Here is a 21,751-nt window from a genome sequence, read left to right as displayed (position 1 = left end):
TTCATGAAGTATATGAACCTAAAATTCACACATTCTATCTTTATTTCAAAGCAATAATAATGACATAACAAATTATTTCTTCTAGTCTTATTAACAGTCAGGTTGCATCCATAGAAATAGACAGTTGACAAATCAGGGAAAATATTGATAGATTCCTCAGCTACCAAATTCATCAGAAGTTGCCAGGCTAGGTTTTAATAACTAGTCTCATAGCTGCACACCATGCTCAGGTTTCTCGTACATAGCTGTCCAGCTCAAGCAGAGCTGAGTCCCGTCCGTGCGTTTCACATAAGTTCCTACATTGGCTGAAAATAGCATCCGCAGCACTCTAGAAGAAGCCCAGGCACATTGCTGCCCTCTACATTTCAGTTGTACGAGTTAAGGATGGAAATAAATGCTTTTCTTTTCATCAAACTACAACTCGGTCACTTTAGCATGTGGATTGTTGAAATGAACCTGCCACTTCATATATGTGCCTGCATTTTGCCCCATGTTGGCTATGATGTAAAACAAACAGTTGGACAACGAGGGAAAAAACGAGCTCACGTAATCTCAGTGTAAATCTCACTTTTTTAATTCTTAAAGCTCAGGAGTTTATAGCTTTCTGTCTTAAATACAAATATTAAAATGACTGAAAGCAAAAAAAAACAAGTCTGCAGTTTCAACATTTCATTTGCTGTTGGTTTTCATGAGCATGCCTTTTGATGAATGCTTGGTGCTCATGGAACCAGATTCATATTGCAAGACTCACTGCTTCCACCCGTGGAAACCATTAAAAAACAGCAATAGCACAAGTTTATCCGGGGAACATATTTGACGGCAAAGCACCCATAATGCAGTATGTTCTTTGGCTATGTTAAATAGGAAACAGAAGGGAAAAAAGCACAAGAAATTATTTTCCATGCTATTGTCTGTTTATTTTTTTATAATTTGGGTTTTGCTAGGGGAGAATTAATTGCCTGACAGCAGGGGTTGTAGGAGCAGTCATAAAATTATCCCTTTCAGGCAGATCACAGTCCAACATTTAGATGCAATCCAACGCAAACAAAAATGTGACACTGTAGCACCGAAGAACACTGCAACCTAAAGGGCCAGATTTTATACCAAAAACCATATGACACATATACACACACATAATATATATATATATATATATATATATATATACACATAATATATATATATATATATTGTGTGTGTGTGTGTGTGCGTGTGTGTGTGTGTGTGTACATGCGTGTGTGGCATAACACACATAAATCAATATTTACTATCCTTATTTACTTAATAATCACTGATCAATTTAATCATCCCAGGTCAAGCTCACAGTAAATTGTACAGAAAATTGAAACTCCACAGGGCAGCATTTCGTATTACCTCAGTTTAATTTGCAAATGTGAAAAATGTTTCAGTTGTCACAAAACTAGTTTATTCTTCTGAAACCATATGACACTCATCTGTCCCTCTTGCGTGAAATAGCTATTTTTCCTCTGAAATTATGTCTTAAATTTTATATGGTTCGGTTTTGAAAAGTCAATACTGAAGGAAATTGTCCCCCCGTTTAAAAAAAAATAGCTGAAAATCCAACTGCAAGTTTTTTGCTATGAGTAATAGAAAGAGGGGGGAAAAAACGACATACGAAGAAAGTAAAGCCAGGGTGTGTTTAAGCTGGGAGACAACGAGAGCCAGTTTAGTGATTAGCTAACTTGGACCAGGTGTGCGAGGAAGAACGCGAGGCAAAAACTACAAGGGGAAAAAAAACGGGGAGCAATAAAATGCGATAAAAATGCAATAGAATGAATAAATTAAACATGAATTAAGAAACTAGTAAACTGATAAAGCATAATACAAAAAACAACCCATCACTAACACCAGCTACAATAACAAAGGTTAAGAAAGGGACTCGTTTTGAAGCCTGCTTTAAAAGAAAAAAAGTCCCTATAAAATAAGTACACACATGCCAAAATTAGCGTAGAAAGTACAAGAAATATATAAACAAAATTAACGTTATTAACAGAGGTTGCCACTCTCACCATGTCTGCAGGTCTCTGGTGAAAAACAGATTCACTAGTGAAGCTGTGCTGCATTTGATGAAACTGGGAAATTGTACTGTTCTCACCTGAGATTAAAACAGAAATGCTCCTCCAGCTTTGAATAGATTTTTATTGTGATGCTAATTTTGCAGTAGTTGGGTTATTTGTCTTTAACCATAGATTTTGAAAATAAAAAGCTTACAATTAGTTAAAAATAAGCAATCTTGTCTCCCTCCCACAAACAATTATTGTATAACAGTTACTTTGTATAATCTAATTTGTTTCTGTCTCAAAGCTGTTTTGGGATTAGAATGAAAACTGATAAACAAAAATTTGTTGCGTATCTATAGCAACACAGATGTTTTTAGTTTTTTTAATAAAGTAATAGTAAATCTCTATATATTTAGGTTTTAAATGCTTAAAACTGCATGCATCACTTTAACTGCCAAGAGATTTCTAAGTTAGGGAAACTCAGTTTTTAATGCACCATAGTTTGAGCAGCTGTGGGTTTGGGATTGTGCTAGCTCCTACAACTTGCGCGCCCACAGGTACTAGAGAGAATTTGAAGTATTCCTATGGAGGGGTTGATTTCAGCAGAAAGTGCTGTATGTTATTGAAAAGATCTTGTATATTTCACACTACAGACGTATATGTGATATTTTATTGCACTTAATCTACATGTTGACAACTCTTTTCTAAGACCATCCTTCAAAAAGTGTTATGCAACACAATGGCATTATCTCTTCAGAACCTGACGTGATTCCTCTCCTACAGTAAAGTATCAACAGTGATTCAGCTCTTGAGTTGTTCCTCCTTATTGCCGCTCTTAACTATATGTCCTGCTTTGTAGTAGCATGTGACCTCAGCCCACTTGCGTTCCAGTAGAGCTCCGAGATGAGAGATGGAGAAAAAAAATCATGACATCATGTGCCACTGTTGGAGAGACAAACCTTTAAATATAAACAAATAATAATCCATTCAAATGTATTTAGTAAAAATGCTTTGGCCGGTTTAAAATTGTGTTATTGATAATTTTATTGCAAATGATGCAATAAATTATACAATGAAGAAACTATACATGACATTACCATAGGCTTGTAAAACATTTGGCCTGTCAAGGAGGAAGTGTAAAAAAAAAAAGTTGCCTTTTACTTTAAAAGCTAAGAACATGTATTTACAAATGTTTATTTAAGGACTGTAATAATAGTGGACAACAGTGGAGACTAAATTTGAATTCCACATTCAGTTTTTTGGCAACAACAGAATATTCATAACCCGTGCTGTGCAAAAGTATTTGCAGCATTAAAACCTTTTTTCGCATTTTGTCACATTGCAACCCCATAAGCGTATTTTATCAGTATTTCATGTGATGTCCAAACCCAAAATAGATCAACAATGTGAAAATGGAAGAAGATTTTGACAACATAATGCATCGTTTTTTAATCTTTTAAAGTGTTGCGTGCATGTAGATTATCTCCACTTTGATGACCATGCACAAAATTTTATGCAAACCAAGTCATCCAATAAGTAAATAGAATATGTGTGTAGGTTTACCTCAGTATATGCATACAACAGTTAGAAAGAAAACAAGTGAGGAAAGTGTTTCCCAGATGTTCCACAATTCTGACTTTGATGGAAGAGAAGCCAGATGAAAGTTACTGCTGAAAGAAAGCCATAGGAAGGTCAGTGTGCAGTTTACTGCATGCCATATATGACAATTGTGGCCCACATGTGTGTCAGAAAACTAACACACTACATCACCCTGAACACACTGGGGCCACTGTGAAACATGGCGGTGGCAGCATCATCCTGTGGGAATGCTTTTGCTCAGGAGGGACAACAGGTCAGGATTGACCGGGAGATGAATGGAGCTAAATGTAGAGCAATCCTGGAATAAAACTTTTTAGAGGCTATCTTCAGATGTTAAGAACTGAAAAGAACAGGTGACAAGGACGTGGGTTTACTTTCCATTAGGACAGTCAACCTAAACAAAGTCAGAGCTACAATAGAGGAGTTAGTTCAAAGTATATAAGATAAGATAAGATAAGATAAGATAAGATAAGATAAGATAGTCTTGATTGATCTCACAATGGAGAAATTCACTCGTCACATCGACTCATACAAGAAGGTGTAGAGTAGGGAAGGTGCATTCAGTTATATACAGTGAATCTTCATATATACAATGGATCAAAAAGAATACCAAAAAATTCAAAAAAGGAAATAGGAATGGGCATATGATGTCTTATTTACATTCTTAGTGGTCTATATATATATATATATATATATATATATATATATATATATATATATATATATATATATATATATATATATATATATATAACATATCTATATACTTAAATATATACATATATCTATGCGCCTATATACATACGTACCTACGCGTATATGTGTGCATATACATTGTATACATTTGTACATACATATTTATGTCCTAGAATGGTTAAATCAAAGTCTGGATGTGTGTCTATCAGAAAATCTCTGGCAAGACTTGAAAACTGACATTTAGAGATGCTTTCCATCTAATCTGACTGAGTTTGAGCTTTATTGCAAAGAATAATTGTTTTAGAGAAATTCCTCAAAATACTTTAAACTGTAGATACAGCAAAGGGTGGTTCAATATAGTAGTACCGAATTGGGAGCTAAAAGTTAATGCATATGACATCATATTTTAGATTTTTATTCACCAACAAATTTTAAAACCATTGATTTTGAGTTTGATTTTTTCCCCCTTGCACCCTACCTCGGAAATAACTACTTTGCATTGGTCTAGCACAGAAAAACCCTGACAAACTACACTGATACACAGCACAAAATGTGAAAAAGTTCAAAGAGTATAACATATTTTGAAAGGGACTTTATTTCTTTTTTCTTTTTTACCAAGTCAACAGTGATTAAATGTTAAGAGCTGAGTATAAGAAGGTGTTAGAGGTACCTGTGTGGAAAATCTTCTATCAAATAAAAAACATCCAAATTGCCCATTGACTGCTTGACTGAGCTCCAGCATCCCAGATCAGGGTGTAGTAACCCCAGAAATTATTCTAATGGATTAGAGGGACCTAAATATTTGTGTGATCCGTTTTTGCGATGACATGCTATACAGAAGCCGTCATTTCTGTTTCCAGAATTTCAGATTTTTACCTACATATCACAGTTTTTTCTTCTTCTCATAATCAAATTCCTGCAGAAATTTTGCTCTGCTGTATCCTCTGGAAAAAAAACAACACAATGTCCTAAAGACAAATATTGAAAAGGCACCGTGACACTGCAATGACCCAAACATCCCACAGCACTTAAATGTCAGGCTTTTGTATCAATCCAGAAAGCACACTGAGTAGACAGTTGTTTGCCTGTCCAGTAACCAAAGCAAAGAAAAAGCTATTTTTTTAGTGTTTGGCGTTCATATTTCACTCCACCTTCGTCCCCTCCTGTGAATTATTACACCAAAATATTGTGGCTACAGAGTTTGACCCATCCAACACCGAAACCAAACCAGCATGCTCGTTGAGGACTCTGCCTTTGAATCAAAAGGCATGACTTTTTAAAGCGTGCTTCATAAAAGAGACGCCTCTGGCTTTTATTCATGCTATTGTTCAAGTTAGATTTACTAGAAACACCACCCAAGGACTAACAACGGCAGCACACACGAACTGCAGTCAGTATGCTACATTTCAGGACTGTTTTTGCTATAGGCTTAAATAGCATGAAATAAAACATAGCCTGCTCCTTTTCATGGCTGTTTCAGGAGGCAGCTCCAGCCACACCAGTCTGTGTCGGAGAAGAGCTGACGCGCAATCCTCGTCTCACTGAACACGCCTGCCTTGCCTGACACCTCCCTGACGGGAATAAACAGTCTCTGTCATGTGTACATTAAGGTTGACCTTTCCGTCAGAAGTGATCACCGAAGACGGTTCGTTCCTCACATCTCTCCCATCCCTGCCGCCCAGCCTTTAAACGCGGCCTTCAAGGTGCTTGACTTCAGGGCTGCTTGCTTACCTTGTTCTGAAGTTAGCCGGTTGTGGGTGGCCATCGTACAAAGATAAAAAGTCATATTCCTCCTCCACGGCGAAAGACTGAAAAACTATATGGATCCTGTTCCCCTTCTCGGCAACAATCACCCAGGTACAGTTTGCTCCGTTTGGATATCCATAAGGAAATCCGGGGCTTTCTATAGTCCCATTCCAACCCTTTAGTGTGCCTCCACAAGTATGGATAAAACCTGGAGAGAAAGAGAACAAACAGCAGGTTAGTGCTGAATTCATAAAACAGGCTGTGAACAGCACAAAAGATGCACTTCATTTCAATAAATCTAGCCGGCAACCAAAATAAAAAACATTGACGTGTGGATGCATTGCGAAACAGGATTTTATACAGACAATTGCCTACACCCTGTAAAGTTCAGGTGCAATATTTCTTCAACCAAGAGCAAATTATTCGGAAAATCCACATTGCTCTCAGCTGGCAGACGCTGTGAAGAGAGTCTGGCAACCAGCTGATAGCGTGCCAAGTTTTGTGTTTCCACTTACGTCCTCTGCTCTCCCTTCCGAATTAAAAAGAAATAAGACGGAACACCTGCTGCTGTGATAATGTGAGAAAGATGCATAATTGTAGATGAGGTTTTATTTTTTTGTCATGTATACATTTTTTATTCAACAAAAAGCTCGCGAAACATTATTACAGCTCATTTTTCTGCCGGATGTCAGAGAGCTCCAGAGAAAAGCAACAAGCCGGGTGTTTCAATTTGCTTCCAGAAGCTGTTAACAGTTCGACTACAAGAAACAGAGCTTCTTTGCACCTTAATGCACTGGCTTGCTGAAAATCAATACCCTCATACGTATTAGGTGGGACATTATACAATCACTGTCAAACGGCACTAATCCGAGGGCTTGCCTAACCAGAGGGACGATGATGGAAATGCGTGTATATGTGCTAAGCAACCCAAACATGTCGAAAAATAAACATCTACAGTGCCTCTGTGAACTTTTTACACATTTTGTCACAGTTAGCCACAAGCTTCAGTTCACCTCGAGGTTTTATGCACCAGACCGACACAAAGTAGTGCTTTGTTGCGAAGTGAAAGAAAAAGGATACAGGTTTTTAAAAGTATTTTGCAAAACGTCATACTGTTTGTGCAAAGTGGCTGTACCGTGTATAGCCACTTTGCACAACAATGACAGCTGCAAGTCTTGGAGTGTATGTCTCGACCGTCTAGACGCCCCCTAGCAGGTATGCTTCCAGCATTGCCCTCTATTTACTGTAACTCTGTCCATCTTCATCTTCCCATCAACTCTGATCATCTGCTCTGTTGCTGCTAAAGAGAAACACGACCTCATCATGATGCTACTGCCAACATGTGTTCCCATTTGTGATTGCTGTGTTCAGGTTGATGTTCAGAGTTAAATTTCCACCACACACAACATTTTGCTGGGAAGTCAAAAGCCCAATTTTGGTTTTGTCTCGCCAGATGATCTTTTAACAAACACCCAACAGGAGTTTTAAATAGATGTCTGTCTTCACTGGCTTTTCTCTTTTTCTCTTATGGACTGATAGTTATCCCGTCAGCAGATTCTTCCTCCTGAGCTGTGGATCTCTGCAGCTTTTCAGAAGCTACCATGGGGGCTGCCTCTGTGGTGAAAGCCGTCTCTCCATTTTCAGATGAACGGAGTGTTGAGGTTTGAGAGCTGAGCGGGGCCAAGTTTGGAACACTGCCATTAAACCTAATCTTGCTTCAAATATGTCCGCAAAAGCATTTCTCCCTATTTCTATGCGGTGTTTCCCTTGGTTTACATGAATTTATGTGTTCATTAATGTTCTCCTACAACCTCTAAGGGCTTTGGAAAATCTCTGTAGTTATTTATAAATCAGCAACTTCAGAAATCACTTAATTAAGTAACTTCTGAAGCAATAGGTTGCACTGGATTTTATTTCAGGGTTATCAGAGAAGAAGGCACAGAATACTAATGTATACCGCACTTTTCAGATTTTTATTTGCGAATAAAACGTAAACAGCTTACTTGTTTATTTCCTCCGCATGACAATTATGCACTATTTGGTGTTGGTCTATCACATAAAATCCCAATGAAACGCTGTGGTTGAAAATGAGAATGTGGAAAGGGTATGAGTACTTTTGCCAAGCGATGTATGTAATCCTGTTGTCGTAAAAATCTTACTTCCGTCCACACTTCCAACAACCATTATGCCAACACATTAAGGCAAACAATGCACTGACATGCTCCTCTACACACTGTGTCACAGTGCAAAAACTGTGCCCTGTTTTTTATCTTAGTCTATCTTGCATGTTGTCTAATGAAATCCAAACTTAATTAAGATGCATGGGTTCGCCTGCACAATTTACTCCTTGTGTAATTAGCTTTTCACACTTGGTAGGTAAAGGATGTTTTGCATAGAGTTGGCCAAACACACACACTGCTGGGGGGGGGGGGGGGGGGGGGGGCAGACAAAACACCCAGATCACTTGGCAGCTACGCAACTAAAATGGACATTAACTTAACAGATGGTAGCTATTTTCCTCATAGCATGTATTCTGTAAACTCATAACACAATAAGTTATATATTTTATTCTGGGGTAAACTGAACTTTTTTTTTTTAATTTCGTTTCATCTGTTGACATTTTTTACTTTTTACTGAAAAACAAAAAAATCACATTTACCCTGTTCAAAGTCAACTCACAGGGGTTTTGACCCAGAAACTCAGACTATGAAGTGTACACCTCCATCTGTTGTTTAGAAAGTCTCCACTTTCCCAAACCGCAGCCTACAGACGTTTTCCATTTCATCTTCTATTTAGCGTTACAAACATGGGACACACTCAGGAAACAAAACCCCATGTCTGACCTCTGACTGGTTCCGCTCCACAGAGCAAACAGGTTAATCATGGAGAAAATTTTGCCCCTCTGACATAAAGCCTACAGGGACAAAAAGAAGGAACCGGTTTTGTGCTGCTGTATATGGGCTCTTTAAAATTCTCCAACTCCAGAAAAAAATGAATCATCAAACCAAAATATGAGAAACATATGAATCTTAGATAAAAACAGGAAACGAAATGACAACATTAAATGTGGTATTTAAGTGAAGCTGTCAGTCTTGAACTTATTGCGCATAACTAGCAACAAATTGTATGTTTTTGAACATGTCTGCAGAGCAGTCACCAACATATGCCGTCATATTCAATAAATGTGAATATCATTGGGTTATTTTAGTAACTCAGTTCATGAAGGGAAACATATTATACAGGTCAACACAGACTGATGATGTTTAAAGCTTTTGATTCAGATCATTTAGATTTTTCCCCCACCTCCAGCTAATAAAAACGCAGCATTTAAGATCAGAATATTGCATCAGACCAATACAAAAAGCAACATTTTTCATGCAGAAATGGGGGCTTACTAAAAAAGTTTTTTTAAAAACTGGCTTGAAGATTGTTTCTCTCAAAAGGTAGTTTTAATCTGACAAACAAAGCACTTAGAAATGCATATTCTACTTTATTGACGATGACTGTATATTTGGATCCCAAAGTGGTAAACCTTCAGAGAGTTTGCATGTACTTTATGTTCTAAAAACCTAATGATGTTACCCACGGGGAATTAAAATGGTCTTTTAATGGAAATTTGAAGAAAACATCTTCACTTTTGAAGGTGAGCCCACCTGCAGTCGCGCTGTTGTAGTTCAGACTCAGTTTAGACTTAATTTACTTCACTCACATGCTGGGATTGGATGGCAATGGAGGCTGAAATGCATGAATGGGACGCTATTTGAATACTAATGTCCACCTTTCTCTACTTTAAAAGCTTCTCTATTTTTATATACCGTGTATTTTAACATATTTAACCAAATCTTCCTTTTTCTCTGGTTGTCACCACAGAACAATGTAGCCACTCCAAATACACAGAATTATTTAAAGAGGAATTTGTTGGTTAAGACTGTACATCAGAAACGTCTTGCAAGTAGATTTATTTGCACATGTGGTCAAGATGTGCAAAAACACTTCAAATAAGTTTTCTATTGCAATAGTACAATCCTACGCTAACAAAATCTAACATTTTAGTTTGAGTGCATTTATTCAGAAAGCAGAGTTCCACAAAACATTTCACAAAGCCCAGAAAATTTAGAGATCCTTGGTCATTCTTCTGTGGATAATACAGCATCTCAAAAAAGTGAGTACACCCCCCAGGTATGACATTGGGATACAATGTTAAGTACTCAGTGTACAGCTGTTGTTATCACAAAGCCATAAATGCCTAAACTGCTAGCAACAAAAAGTAAGTGCAACTCTTACTGAAACGAATTACGCACAAATATTGTGCGTAATTCTGGCAGATTAGGCTCAACTTTTTATCTAAAAAAAAATATTTTTTATACAGTAAATAAATGTGCTAAACCTAAATTTGACATTTCTATAAGAAAAGATTTCAATGTAAGATTAGGATTATGGGATTTTAAAAAGGTTTCTGTGAGCAGAAACTTTGAATGTCTTGAAGTTTTGAACTTATTTAAATACTTGTTTTTCTATACTTAGTATTATTCCATATTACATTACAGTTTGATAGAAAAATTATTGAAAAAATAAATGAAGTTTGTCGGGTTTGCAAAACCAAAATAGGAAGAAAACATGAATCCCAGGGGCAGTAAGGGAGCGTTAGATGCATTGAGCCATCTCTACCTGAACGTGTCCCGATGTGAAAAATAAATAAGTAAATCTAAATGTTCCAGGGGTTTGTTTTTTGTACAGAGCTTTGATCAGGTGCAAGAAAGATCTATAGCTCACCAGGTGTGCTTTATCCTTAATCTGCAAAAGGGAAAGAGAATTTCACTCTATTGGGGTTCATGGAGAAAATTTAACCCAAGAATATGAACAGAGCCCCCTCTGGAGCAGGTTACATTTGCAGCTTAAGTAACCGTGGTGATATGACAGTGAAAGATTCTGGCTTCAGGCCAGTACCTCGCTAACCAATCTCTCTCGCTTCATATTACGCCCTCCTTACGTCTTGTGAATTCCCCAGTCCACATGGTATGCTAAACGCCAACTTCCTGTGGATGGCTACCACTGTTACTGTTAGAGAGAGACAGTGTTGACCAATAAAAAAATAAATAAACCAGACACATGCAACTTTAATCACCGCCTTCGAGAGTGCAAATTCAATTAACCAGACCTGACTCGTGTGACCTCACAGTTTTGTAACTGTGGCTTACCATTGTAGGATAGAGTAATAAGATAGAGTTTAAATGATCCAGTCTGAGAATAAACAGATAGAAGCCTGTGAGTCCTAATTAAGCAATCTCCTTCAAACAGTAAAGTATTAGGGGGTTTAAAGCGTAGCTGGTATAAAGCACAGCACAAAGACCTTTATTACTTCCTGAAACATTTCTACAGTGCTTTCCAAGTATTAATACCCCTTATCTATTTTAATTTATGTCATGTTAGTCACCAACCTCAATGTACTTTATTGGGATTTTATGCAATAGACTAATACAAAGTAATGCACAGATGTAAATGTCAAAGGAAAAAAGTGTTTTTTTTTCTTATTTTACAATTCAAAATCTGTAAATAGTGGCGTGCATTTGCATTCAGTCACCTTTACTTTGAAACATCTAAATAAATTATAATTATACTATGATTATTATTACTATTATCTTTTTTAACATGTTCAAATAAACAATCTACAAAGTTGTGTTTAAACAAGTGCCTTCAGAAATCCCATAATTAGAAAATACTGTAGAATACAGCTGTTTGTTATTTGATGTCAGTACAAATACAGCGTTTCTGTAAAGGCTTGGTAGGTGTCTTAGAGAACAGCAGTGAACAAACAGCACCATCAAAACCAAAGAACACACCAGACAGGTCAGAGATTATGTTTAAAGCAGTGATATGTTCTAAAACAATATCCAAAACTCCAAATAACTCAGAGCTCTAAATGCTCTGAAAACAGATTATCAATTGACAGGACAACCTAAAGTTGTGCACTCCGCAAATCTGGCCTTGATGATGTTTAGGGGAAGCCAAAATATGTGCTAAGTATTCCACAAGTCGTGTATGGGACGCACCAATCATATAGACAGTGCTCTGGTCAGATGAGTATTGAATCTTGATAGCCCACATGCAAAGTGTTGTTTGTAAAACCAAATTAACACTAGACATCGCCGTGAACCCACCGCCTCCACAGTAAAGCGTTGTGACAGAAGCATCATGATGTTGATGCATGATGCTTTTCTTCAATGAGGATAGGGAAGCAGGACTGAGTTGATGAGAGCATGGATGAAGTAAAAGAAAACAGGGCAGTAATGGAGACAATTGGAGTCTGTGAAAGATGTTCAGGTTTAGGTTTAGCCTCCAGCAGGACAATGACCCTGCCATGATGTGCCGACGCAGAGCCATAACAGATATGCTTGTTTTTATAATAGACTGAACACTTACAAAGGTAGGAAACAGCAACAGGGTGAGCAACAGAGATTCCAGCACAGAACCAAAGAACAACAGGAGCTTAAATAATGGGGGAGACAGGTAAGTGGCATGAGGGATAATGAGCTGACACAGGTGAACTGGATTGGCAGGATTACAAGGTGGCAAAAAAAAGGAGGAAACACAGGAGAAAAAAAACACCTAAATAGAAACAAGAACCTAATACATAACTAAATCAAACACTCAAGTATTATGACAGATGGTTAACAGACAGTCAGGGCAACAAAGGAATTTTTAGATCATAGTATACTGAGATGTAGCAATGGCCCAATCAATGTCCAGACCTAAATCCAAAGGAGAATTAAAGACTGGCGTTTAAAGACGCTCGCTCTCCAAACTGAGTGAGTTTGAGCTGTTTGTAAAGAAGAAAGGCTCTCCAGATGCTCAAACGTTTTAAAGCGATACCACAAAAGACTTGCAGCTGCATTTCCTGCAAGTGTTTCCAAAAATTATTCAATCAGGAAGCTGAAAACAAGCGCATATCGCACTTTATTTTAATTTTCCTTCACTTCACAATTTTACACTACATTGCAAGAGGTCTGTCAAGGAAAATCCGATAAAACACATCCAAGTCTGTGGCTTCAATGTGAAACAAAAGAGAACTATAAGGCCCAAGGTGTTATAAATACTTTTGCAAGGCACTGTACATTTCTTTATTTTCAAATTCATTCTTCAGATGTGCAAAGAAGCATACCAGTAAACACTTGCAGCTATAATTGTTTCCAAAGGTAATTTAACAAAGTATTGACTCTGCGGTGACTAAATAGAAATGCACAGCACACGTTGAAGACTTTTATTAGTTTAAAAAAAAATAGTTTCCTTTCACTTTAGACTTTTGGGCTACTGAGTGTCATTCTATTAAATCACAATGAAGAATGTTGTAATGTAAAAAGAAAAATGTGGAAAAAGGCGTCGATATGCTTTTGAAGGACACAGTAATTACCAGTAGATGATTATTTATCAAATACTTGTGAACCGCTCTGCAGCTGGGGTGGGGTGGGGTTGACTGTGACGATGTCCAAGTGACAGCAGAGCAGAAACTCACTGTGAAGATTTAGCCTCCTTTCTTTTTAACTTTTCATCCTTGGACAAACACAATTCCTTAACTCTGCATCCTCCCTCTGCAAACGTTGCCAACTGTCTTGCTCTGACTATTTGTTTCTTCTTCGTCACATCTGTCTGTCTGTCTCTGTCTCTCTCAACTTTGTCTCTCACTGCCAGATCAGCCTATTGTTTGCAGAATCTTTATCTCCTCCTATGCTTCGTGCGCTGAAACTCTACCTCTGAGCAAACTGCCTTATTCCACTGCTTCCCTTGTTTCTGCGGCATGAATTAGAATCCCCCCTTTTCAAATGCTATGAATCATGCAAGCTTGTAATGTGTTGTGCATTGTTGTCAGCTCTCTAAAAGCTGCATCTAGAAAAAGAATGCTATAAACATTCGGGCTTTCCCTATAAAGCACAGTATAGAGACAACATGTGCTTCCTTGCATGTAAGGGGGGGTGGGGGTGTGGATTAACTTCACTTGTCACTTAGACTCACAATATGTCTTCTTCAAATGCCTCTGTCACCACTCGTTTGCACGCTCTGACCTCCATCAATGGTGAAACCAAATCTCTGGAGTCTTTTCTGACCCTGTGTTAGTGGCTCATTGTCCAAACAATGTGATTAGAAACCAAATTAACAACATGCTGTGGTTGCACAGTAGGGAGCATTTGGTTTCGAAATATAAATTGGCATCGAATTATCTGAGTCAGGCCGAAACAAAGGCCCTCAGCAGGTGGCTTTGTAGAAAGCAGTGCATCACCAAAGTAACTATACCCCTTTAACTTATTCACATTTTGTAACATCACAGCCACATATTTCCATGTATTTTACTGGGATTTTATGCAATGGAGCAACATTGTGGGCAATATTTTATAAGTAGAAGGTTTTCCATCCATTTCCTAACACGTCTATCCCTTGTGGGGTTGCGAGGGGTGCTGGTGCCTAACTCGAGCATTCAATGGGCGAGAGGCGGGGTACACCCTGGACAGGTCGCCAGTCTATCTCAGGGCAACACAGAGACAAACAGGACAAACAACCATTCACTGATAAGGAGAATTTTAAAGAGGCCAATTAACCTGACAGTCGTGTTTTTGGATTGTGGGAGGAAACTGGAGTTCCTGGAGAGAACCCACACATGCACAGGGAGAACATGCAAGCTCCATGCAGAAAGGCCCAGGGCAAGGATAGGACTTGAATCCAGGACCTTCTTGCTGCATGGCAACAGCGCTACCCACTGTTCCACTGTGCAGCCCAAAAGGTTTCCCCTTTTCTTTTAAATATATAAAATCTGAAAAGTGTGGCATACATTTGCATTCAGACCCGGTTTATCTCTGCAGTTGCAACTGAAAGTCTTTTGGGTTATGCCTCTACCAGCTCTTTAACTGAAACTGGATATTTTGATTGTTTGTTACCATCTCTGTCAGATTGGACGGAGAGTAACCCTGAATGCAAATTTTCAAGTTTTGCCATAAATACCAAGTTAGATGTAGGTTGGGATTTTGAATGGGCCAGTCTCTGACAAACTTCCCTCCCCCTACTGAAGAACAGCATTCCCACAGCATAATGCTACCACCATCATGTTACACTCTGGTGACGCCGGCATGTTCAGGATAACATGCAGGATTAGACAAACATTGCGCCTTGCATGTCGGACAAAAAATATATATATTTTGGTGTCATCTGACCAGAACGCCTTTTTCCACGTGTGTGTTGTGTCTTCTATAAGACTGGTGGCTTGAAAAGTGGACTTTTCATGGCTTTCTTTGAACAAATTCTTTCTTCTTGTTTCTGTTTCCAGAAAGATTAGTTTTGTTGAGTTCATAGTATGTGTCGTGTTGACTGATTCTCCCACCTGAGATGTGGATGTCTGCAGCTTCTTCAGAGCAAGCATGAGCTGTTTCTCTGATTCTTGCCCTTCCTCTCAGTTTAGGCGGATGGCTGTTTCCTGGTAGGTCTGCAGTTCTGCATAACGCTTTCCATTTTTGGATGATGGAGTGGAAGATGCTCTGTGAAATTTTTAAAGCTCATCCTTTTTGTTTGAAAAGATAATCCTGCTCTAATCTACTGCCCAACTTTATTCCAGACATGTCTGCATTGTCCCTTGAGAAGATGGAATTATTTACGAATTAGGAGATAGGTGAAAAAAATTGGTTACAGTAGATTTTATTTAGGGATAGTAGATTAAAGGGGACGGGTGAATACAAGTGCGCATCACATGTTTTGTATTTTTATTTCTAAAATATTTTTTAAAACTTTGTATCAATTTCCCTCCACTTCATTGTGTAAAACTTTGCGTTACTAAATCACTTAAAATCTTAATAAAATACATTGATGTCTGTAGTTCTTGTGTGAAGAAATGTGAAAAAGTCCAAGACGTATGAATACTTTGGCAATGTGCTTCAGCCCAACAATGGTCCCTGAATGGCAAATACTTACACTTAAAATATCTTTCTCCCAGCTCCTTTTGATATAAATACGAGACCATCTCGTGTTTGATGCTGACAACAGATTATTATTTCGCCGAGCTGCTCCCAGGTTGAAAAATTAGTCACCTCTCAGTCTGTGATGACATATCTCAGGGTTTGTGTCAATCTAAACTGCAGGTATGTTTTTGTTTGTGTTCGAGAGGATGCTTCCAGCTAGTTCAGCTGGTGAGGCATGAGTACTGAATGTGATTTCTCTCTTCCTGCAGAGACTGCAGATATTTGGGGCAGAATGAACCAGTTAATGAAGCACAGTGCTGTGTGGAAGGAAAATAAGATTGATTTTGTAAACAAAATGCATTATGCATCATAGAGGGGATGATTTTAATTGCAATTCCTAAACAAATTAGTTTAAGACTAAATTGGTTATTTAAGGTTTACTTAAAGCATTAAAAAGACGTAGACAGCATTTTTGCTTTCCTTTACACACACTAAGGCATCAAATATGAAAACCACCAATATGGGGTCCATTTCTCATTGAAGAACTGTATTCGGCTATAAAGGAGTAACGATTATTTGCAGCAGGAGACGAGAGCGGTCGTTGACTGCTTTTCAAATTATTATGAGCACAAAGACCACACACTGCTTCAGATTGATGATGCAGTAAGTATGAAGAAGTGCTTCGTCCAGTTGAAACTTGGCTTAATGATGGTGAGGCGATAGCTCTCTCTAATCTTCCTCCTTTGGACTGTGCATTTATCTGACATAAATGGAGGGCTACTGTCACAGTTTAAATCCTCAGCTCTGAACTACGCCTGCTCGAAATAAGCTTTTGTTCTTCTCTGCTGTGTGCGAGGGTTTGATGCCCACTGAAGTCCAACAATAGTTTCCCACAGGACTCAGCGGACTTATTAACAGGGTTTACCTTGAAAAAGTCAGTTTCTACCTGCCTGTGGTTTTAATGTACATCAAAACTGTGATTAGAAACTTTTTCAAAGCCTTGCTGAATCTGGTCACCTCTTCTAATCTCAGAACAATAGCCCCTTATTTATCAGCTATGTGCATGGCAGAAAAAAGGGCAGTACTGTCATGTGTATGCAAACCTTTGGAAATGTAACCATTTGGTTGCAAGTATTGGATAAGCTCAAATCTCATGCAATATCTCTAGGCATGTAGGAAAATTCATGCCATTGGAAACTTGTGGTACAGCAGAGAAAACCAAGCTGTGTCGCAGGATGATTGGTCCATAATTAAGGTAAATTATTTGTAGCAGCAGAAGATTTCAGGTGACACTTGTATTTGATTGGTGATTTTTCTTCATTAGCTTACTTTGACGATTATAAAGCCCGGTTAAACAAATTAAATTCAAATCACTTTATTTATATAGTGCCAATTCACAGCAGATGTCCCTACTAACTTTGCTAAAAATGAAGTCAACTCAGTCGAATCACACAGACAAATTTCAAGTCCTGTATATACATTAAAGCTGATCCTAGCTATCGGACAATGTGGTCAAGCTCAGTTCGTTGTTGGAATTTGTTAAAAAGCTTTCTATCTAAAGAAACCCAGCAGATAGCTTCAAGTGACTTGCAGCATTTCCTCCTCCTCTATGAGCATGTTGCATCAGTGGCTAGTCGCCTGCATTGTCGTTGACTTTGCAGCAATCCCTCAAACTCAGCATGCATGTAGCAACAGCAGAAAAACTCCCCCTTAACAGAAAGAAACCTTAAATAGAACCATAAATGTGCCATGAGCTGTGTGAAATTTTATCAATACATAAAAGAGGGATTTAGACAGAAGAGCTAAATTGAAAGTTTACCATCTTAGTTTGACAGGACACTTCACAGTATGGAAAATTATCAGGTAGAAAGTAACAAAGTTTTAGATAACTGTAACTGAGTTTAGGTTAGGGTTTCTTTTAGACTGTTGCAATTTATTTAAACAATTCAGGTTAAACAATACTGTATTTTCTTCAGTGATGGTATCAATGCTTTGGTTGTTTGTACCGGTAATACTTGGTTTTCCTGTTTTTTTATATATCTCTTCGCAAGTGTAGAAGCAGACTCAGAGGATTTTGTATTGCTCTCTCCCTTTCCTCTCCTCTTTCTCTTACACCTTTTCTCCCTTTTAAGCATTTTGTCTTATCTGTTTCTCTCTTTGTTTTTCCTCTTACCTTCCCGTTTCAGTGTCCATTGAACATAAAATAGTCCCAGCATAAAATCTAATAAAGCTTCTTGCATATATAAATCAAGCGGAACACTATGGCGAAAGCAGTAAGGCTCCACTTGTGAAAGTAAAATCTGTTGTTCTCTTTTTGGCATTAAGACAACAATTCCTAATGCTACATTGGCAGGCACCAAAAATAACATTGGCTATTAGACTATTAGGAAAAAAAAATAGAAAATTGCATGAAAATCTAGATCAAAATGCACCTATAGATGAAATTCAGCCTCTTGAAAAGTTGTAATTGTGATTGAAGCATGGGTCAATTGAGGTTGTTGTAATTTCAGTGAAAAAAAAAACTGTAAACATTTTCACTAGTTTAAAAAAATACTGAATCAAAGATATAGGACAGGACCTAAAACCAAGACAAAGCCTTAATTCCCTTTTAGTAATGTTAAAGTTTGCCTCTGCCTCTGTTTTCTCCTGGCTAGATATTTGCAGTTCCATGTTGTGGATTTGCATCATTCATTGCTTCACTAGGTGCAGCTGGATCAAAAACATCTGCTCTGCTTTCAACACAAACAGTATTATTGAAATGAAAAAAATGAATATAGTCATATGAAAAATAATTACTCTGTAGTCCTTCTCTCATTTCTGTGAGATGAGTATTATTAAATATATTTTAAAAGTTCATTGTTAAGATTAGACCCTCGCTGGACTGACTTCAGCTTTGTCACATGACTTTTTTATGTCATTATTCCCCAAATTTGATGTTGAGATGTTCTTAGTTTGTTGTAAATTCCACCTGTTTTCGTTCACCTGCTCCTTCCTGAAGTCGGTAATGGGGGCTCAATTTTATCCCAGCACCCGTCGGCTGACAGGTGGCTAGTCAATGACAGAGCCAACACAGCGGTCAACCAGACAACCACACACAGACACGCTCTCACCTAAGAGTAATTGAAAACCACCAATTAACCTTACTGCCATGTTGTTTGAATGCTAGGTAGAAGCCAGAGTAACTGGAAAAATCTGGATTTTAACAAGTTACCCCGTTCTAACAACTGTGCCACCATGCAACATTGCTGCAAAACCAAAACATGAAAATAAGGGTGATGATTTTATTTGAAGTGGTTGCTCATGCTCTGAGGAATGCTTTATTTTTTTTATTTTATTTTTAAAAAAAATTGCCTCGATTGTAGAAGCCTTGAAAATGTTGTTTAGACTCGCACCTTATCTCATTGACTTTAGATCTGAGCACATCCTAATATTGTTTTATTGCTGACTGACCCCCATAAGTCATTAAGAAATCTTTCCTCTGCAGTAAAACAATTCAAGTCCAATAAAAGACACCAACATTTCAGAGTATTCATTCTGTTATATTTTGTTATGCTGTCCCTGAAGTGCATTATTTTTTCATTTCATATTCACTTGACTAGCTTCCTTTCTTTCACGTACCATCCTGTGCAAGACATAAAATTGATCCGATCTGCCAAAATCTTTGTTTTTTCAGCAATCGCTGTAATAAAGGAAATTTATGAAAACATTTGGTGCTCTTGTTAATAGAATTCATTTAACTGCCAAATCAAGAAATGTTGTTACATCCTCTTTGGAAACAGTGTTTGTAAATTTGCTATATTAATGGCGCAAGATAGCACATTAAAATCTAAGTGTTAATTAACTTGTGAATTGAACATTTCCAAAAGACACATTAGTGTGTTTAGTGTTATGGTTCTTTAATAAAAACATGTCTAAATGTCATGATGACATGAGGGGAAAGAGAGAACACAGCAAAAAGACACAAACTGCGGCTCTCTTTTGCAGGGACATCGCAAAACCCCGGCCTCTTACTTTCATATTTTTTAATACCTTGTTTTTATTGCAGATGACACATGAATCAATCTGCCCATAAAAATAGAAATGAAAGATACAGGTCATCTGTGCACTGTTAAGGGGCTTCATTTTAAAGGGAGGCATATTATCCCCCTATTTTCACCGGCTGGCACAATTTTCTGAGCTCTTAATGAAATCAGTGTGATATGCTTTGGTCAATTATCCCACAGGATCTCAGCTGCAAAACACTCCAATGAAACATGTCTTTCTTGATATTTCCTGATGATATTTGAAGGGTTAGTATGACACGTTGCTTCAACCTAGTTCTCTCTTTTCGCTTCACGTCAGTTTGTTTTTTTGTGGAATGTCGTACACAAATGAACGAAACTATGACCTTTGAAGAGTGCCTTCAAAATTCAGCCTGGCATCTCAAATAAGGACATACTGCGAACCAAGTACTCCAAGATGCTCAATGGAAAACGGTTTTAGAGTGCCTTACAAAAGTAATCATACCCTTGGTTTTTCTACATTTTTCTTTTCTCATTAGAATAACAAACTGTATAAAATGTTATTGGGATTTCATTTGATGAAGGAACACAAATAATCACGATAATTTGATGTGGGAGGGAAATATTAAATGGTTTTCAAAATCTTTTGCCGATAAAAACTTGAAATGTGAGAATTCGTGTCATTTGTAAATACTGTAAAGTCAAATTGTATATCATTTCTTGTCAGTTCCAAATACAACAGTCCTGTTTGTGAAAATGAGCAAACAAACAATATGATGAGGTCCAAGGATCGTGCCAGGGTGATCACTGATAACGCCGTGGAGACGTTTAAAACAGGGTTAAGTTGTAAACTATCCTAAGCCTTAAGCACCTCACCTTCATCCAAAAAATGTAAATAATTTTGGCTCCAAACCTATAATGGATCGATAAAGGCAGGGCAATCCTGTATGGAAGCATGTTAGAATACTTGAGAGAGGGACAAAGGTTTGCCTTCCTCCATGACAATGTGCATACAACATAAATATCCAGCCAGAGGTAGAATGTAATGGTCAATGATCAAGGCATATTTATGATCTCATCGTCTAGTCAAGCCAAGATCTAAAAATTCAACTGGGAATCTGCGCAAAGATTTAAAAACTGATGTACACAGAAGCTCTTCATCTAACTGAGCTACTTTGAAAAGAAAAATGGGAAACCATTTCACCATCTAGATGCGCAAAGGTATTGACTCAAGAGCCTGAATACAAATCACACCCACACATTTTAGTATATCACATAAAACGTCACTAAGAACCTATTGGAATCTGTGGTTGTATTTTTAAACCCTCATTTATCTTGTCCGCATTTGTCCACAGATTGTTTATTGTGGTCTATTTTCAGGGCAAAACCACTGAAAGCGATGCTTTGAACTGAATACGATTATCGAAGCACACAGTGATACCAGCTTCCAGAGCTGCACTGAACAGCTGAGCTCTTTATACACCGGTCACACTCATTCAATCAGCAATATTTCCATTACATATCGCTTCCATAAACTCTGGCCTTTACTTTTCCTCTGGGCACTTTTTCACGTTCTTATCTCAAATCGTTACCTTAAACAATGAAACCAAAGGGATTTAACTGCAAAGAAACAAAACAGCATTCCCCAAAAAGTTTGTTATTCCTTTTGCAATTTTTCTGACTGGAAAAAGGGATGCACTAGTTTAAAAGAATTTTAAAAAGGGAAAAATAACAGAGACTGACGCATTTTGTA

The 21,751-nt window shown here is 37.8% G+C and overlaps 1 protein-coding gene across 1 annotated transcript in view; it reads right to left on the bottom strand.

Moving 5' to 3' along the window:
* Positions 1-21,751, bottom strand: part of LOC105927715 (CUB and sushi domain-containing protein 3) — a 241,247-nt gene that overhangs the window by 206,200 nt on the left and 13,296 nt on the right. Inside the window, exon 2 of the mRNA XM_036127573.1 lies at positions 6,048-6,270. Within this exon, the coding sequence (XP_035983466.1) occupies positions 6,048-6,270 (223 nt within the window). The remainder of the gene's footprint in view (positions 1-6,047; positions 6,271-21,751) is intronic.

This window comes from Fundulus heteroclitus, chromosome 3, assembly GCF_011125445.2.
Source record: "Fundulus heteroclitus isolate FHET01 chromosome 3, MU-UCD_Fhet_4.1, whole genome shotgun sequence".
In the NCBI taxonomy this organism is placed as follows: domain Eukaryota; kingdom Metazoa; phylum Chordata; class Actinopteri; order Cyprinodontiformes; family Fundulidae; genus Fundulus; species Fundulus heteroclitus.
Note: the sequence above shows the minus strand (reverse complement) of the source record. Positions and strands in the feature narration are given on the sequence as shown.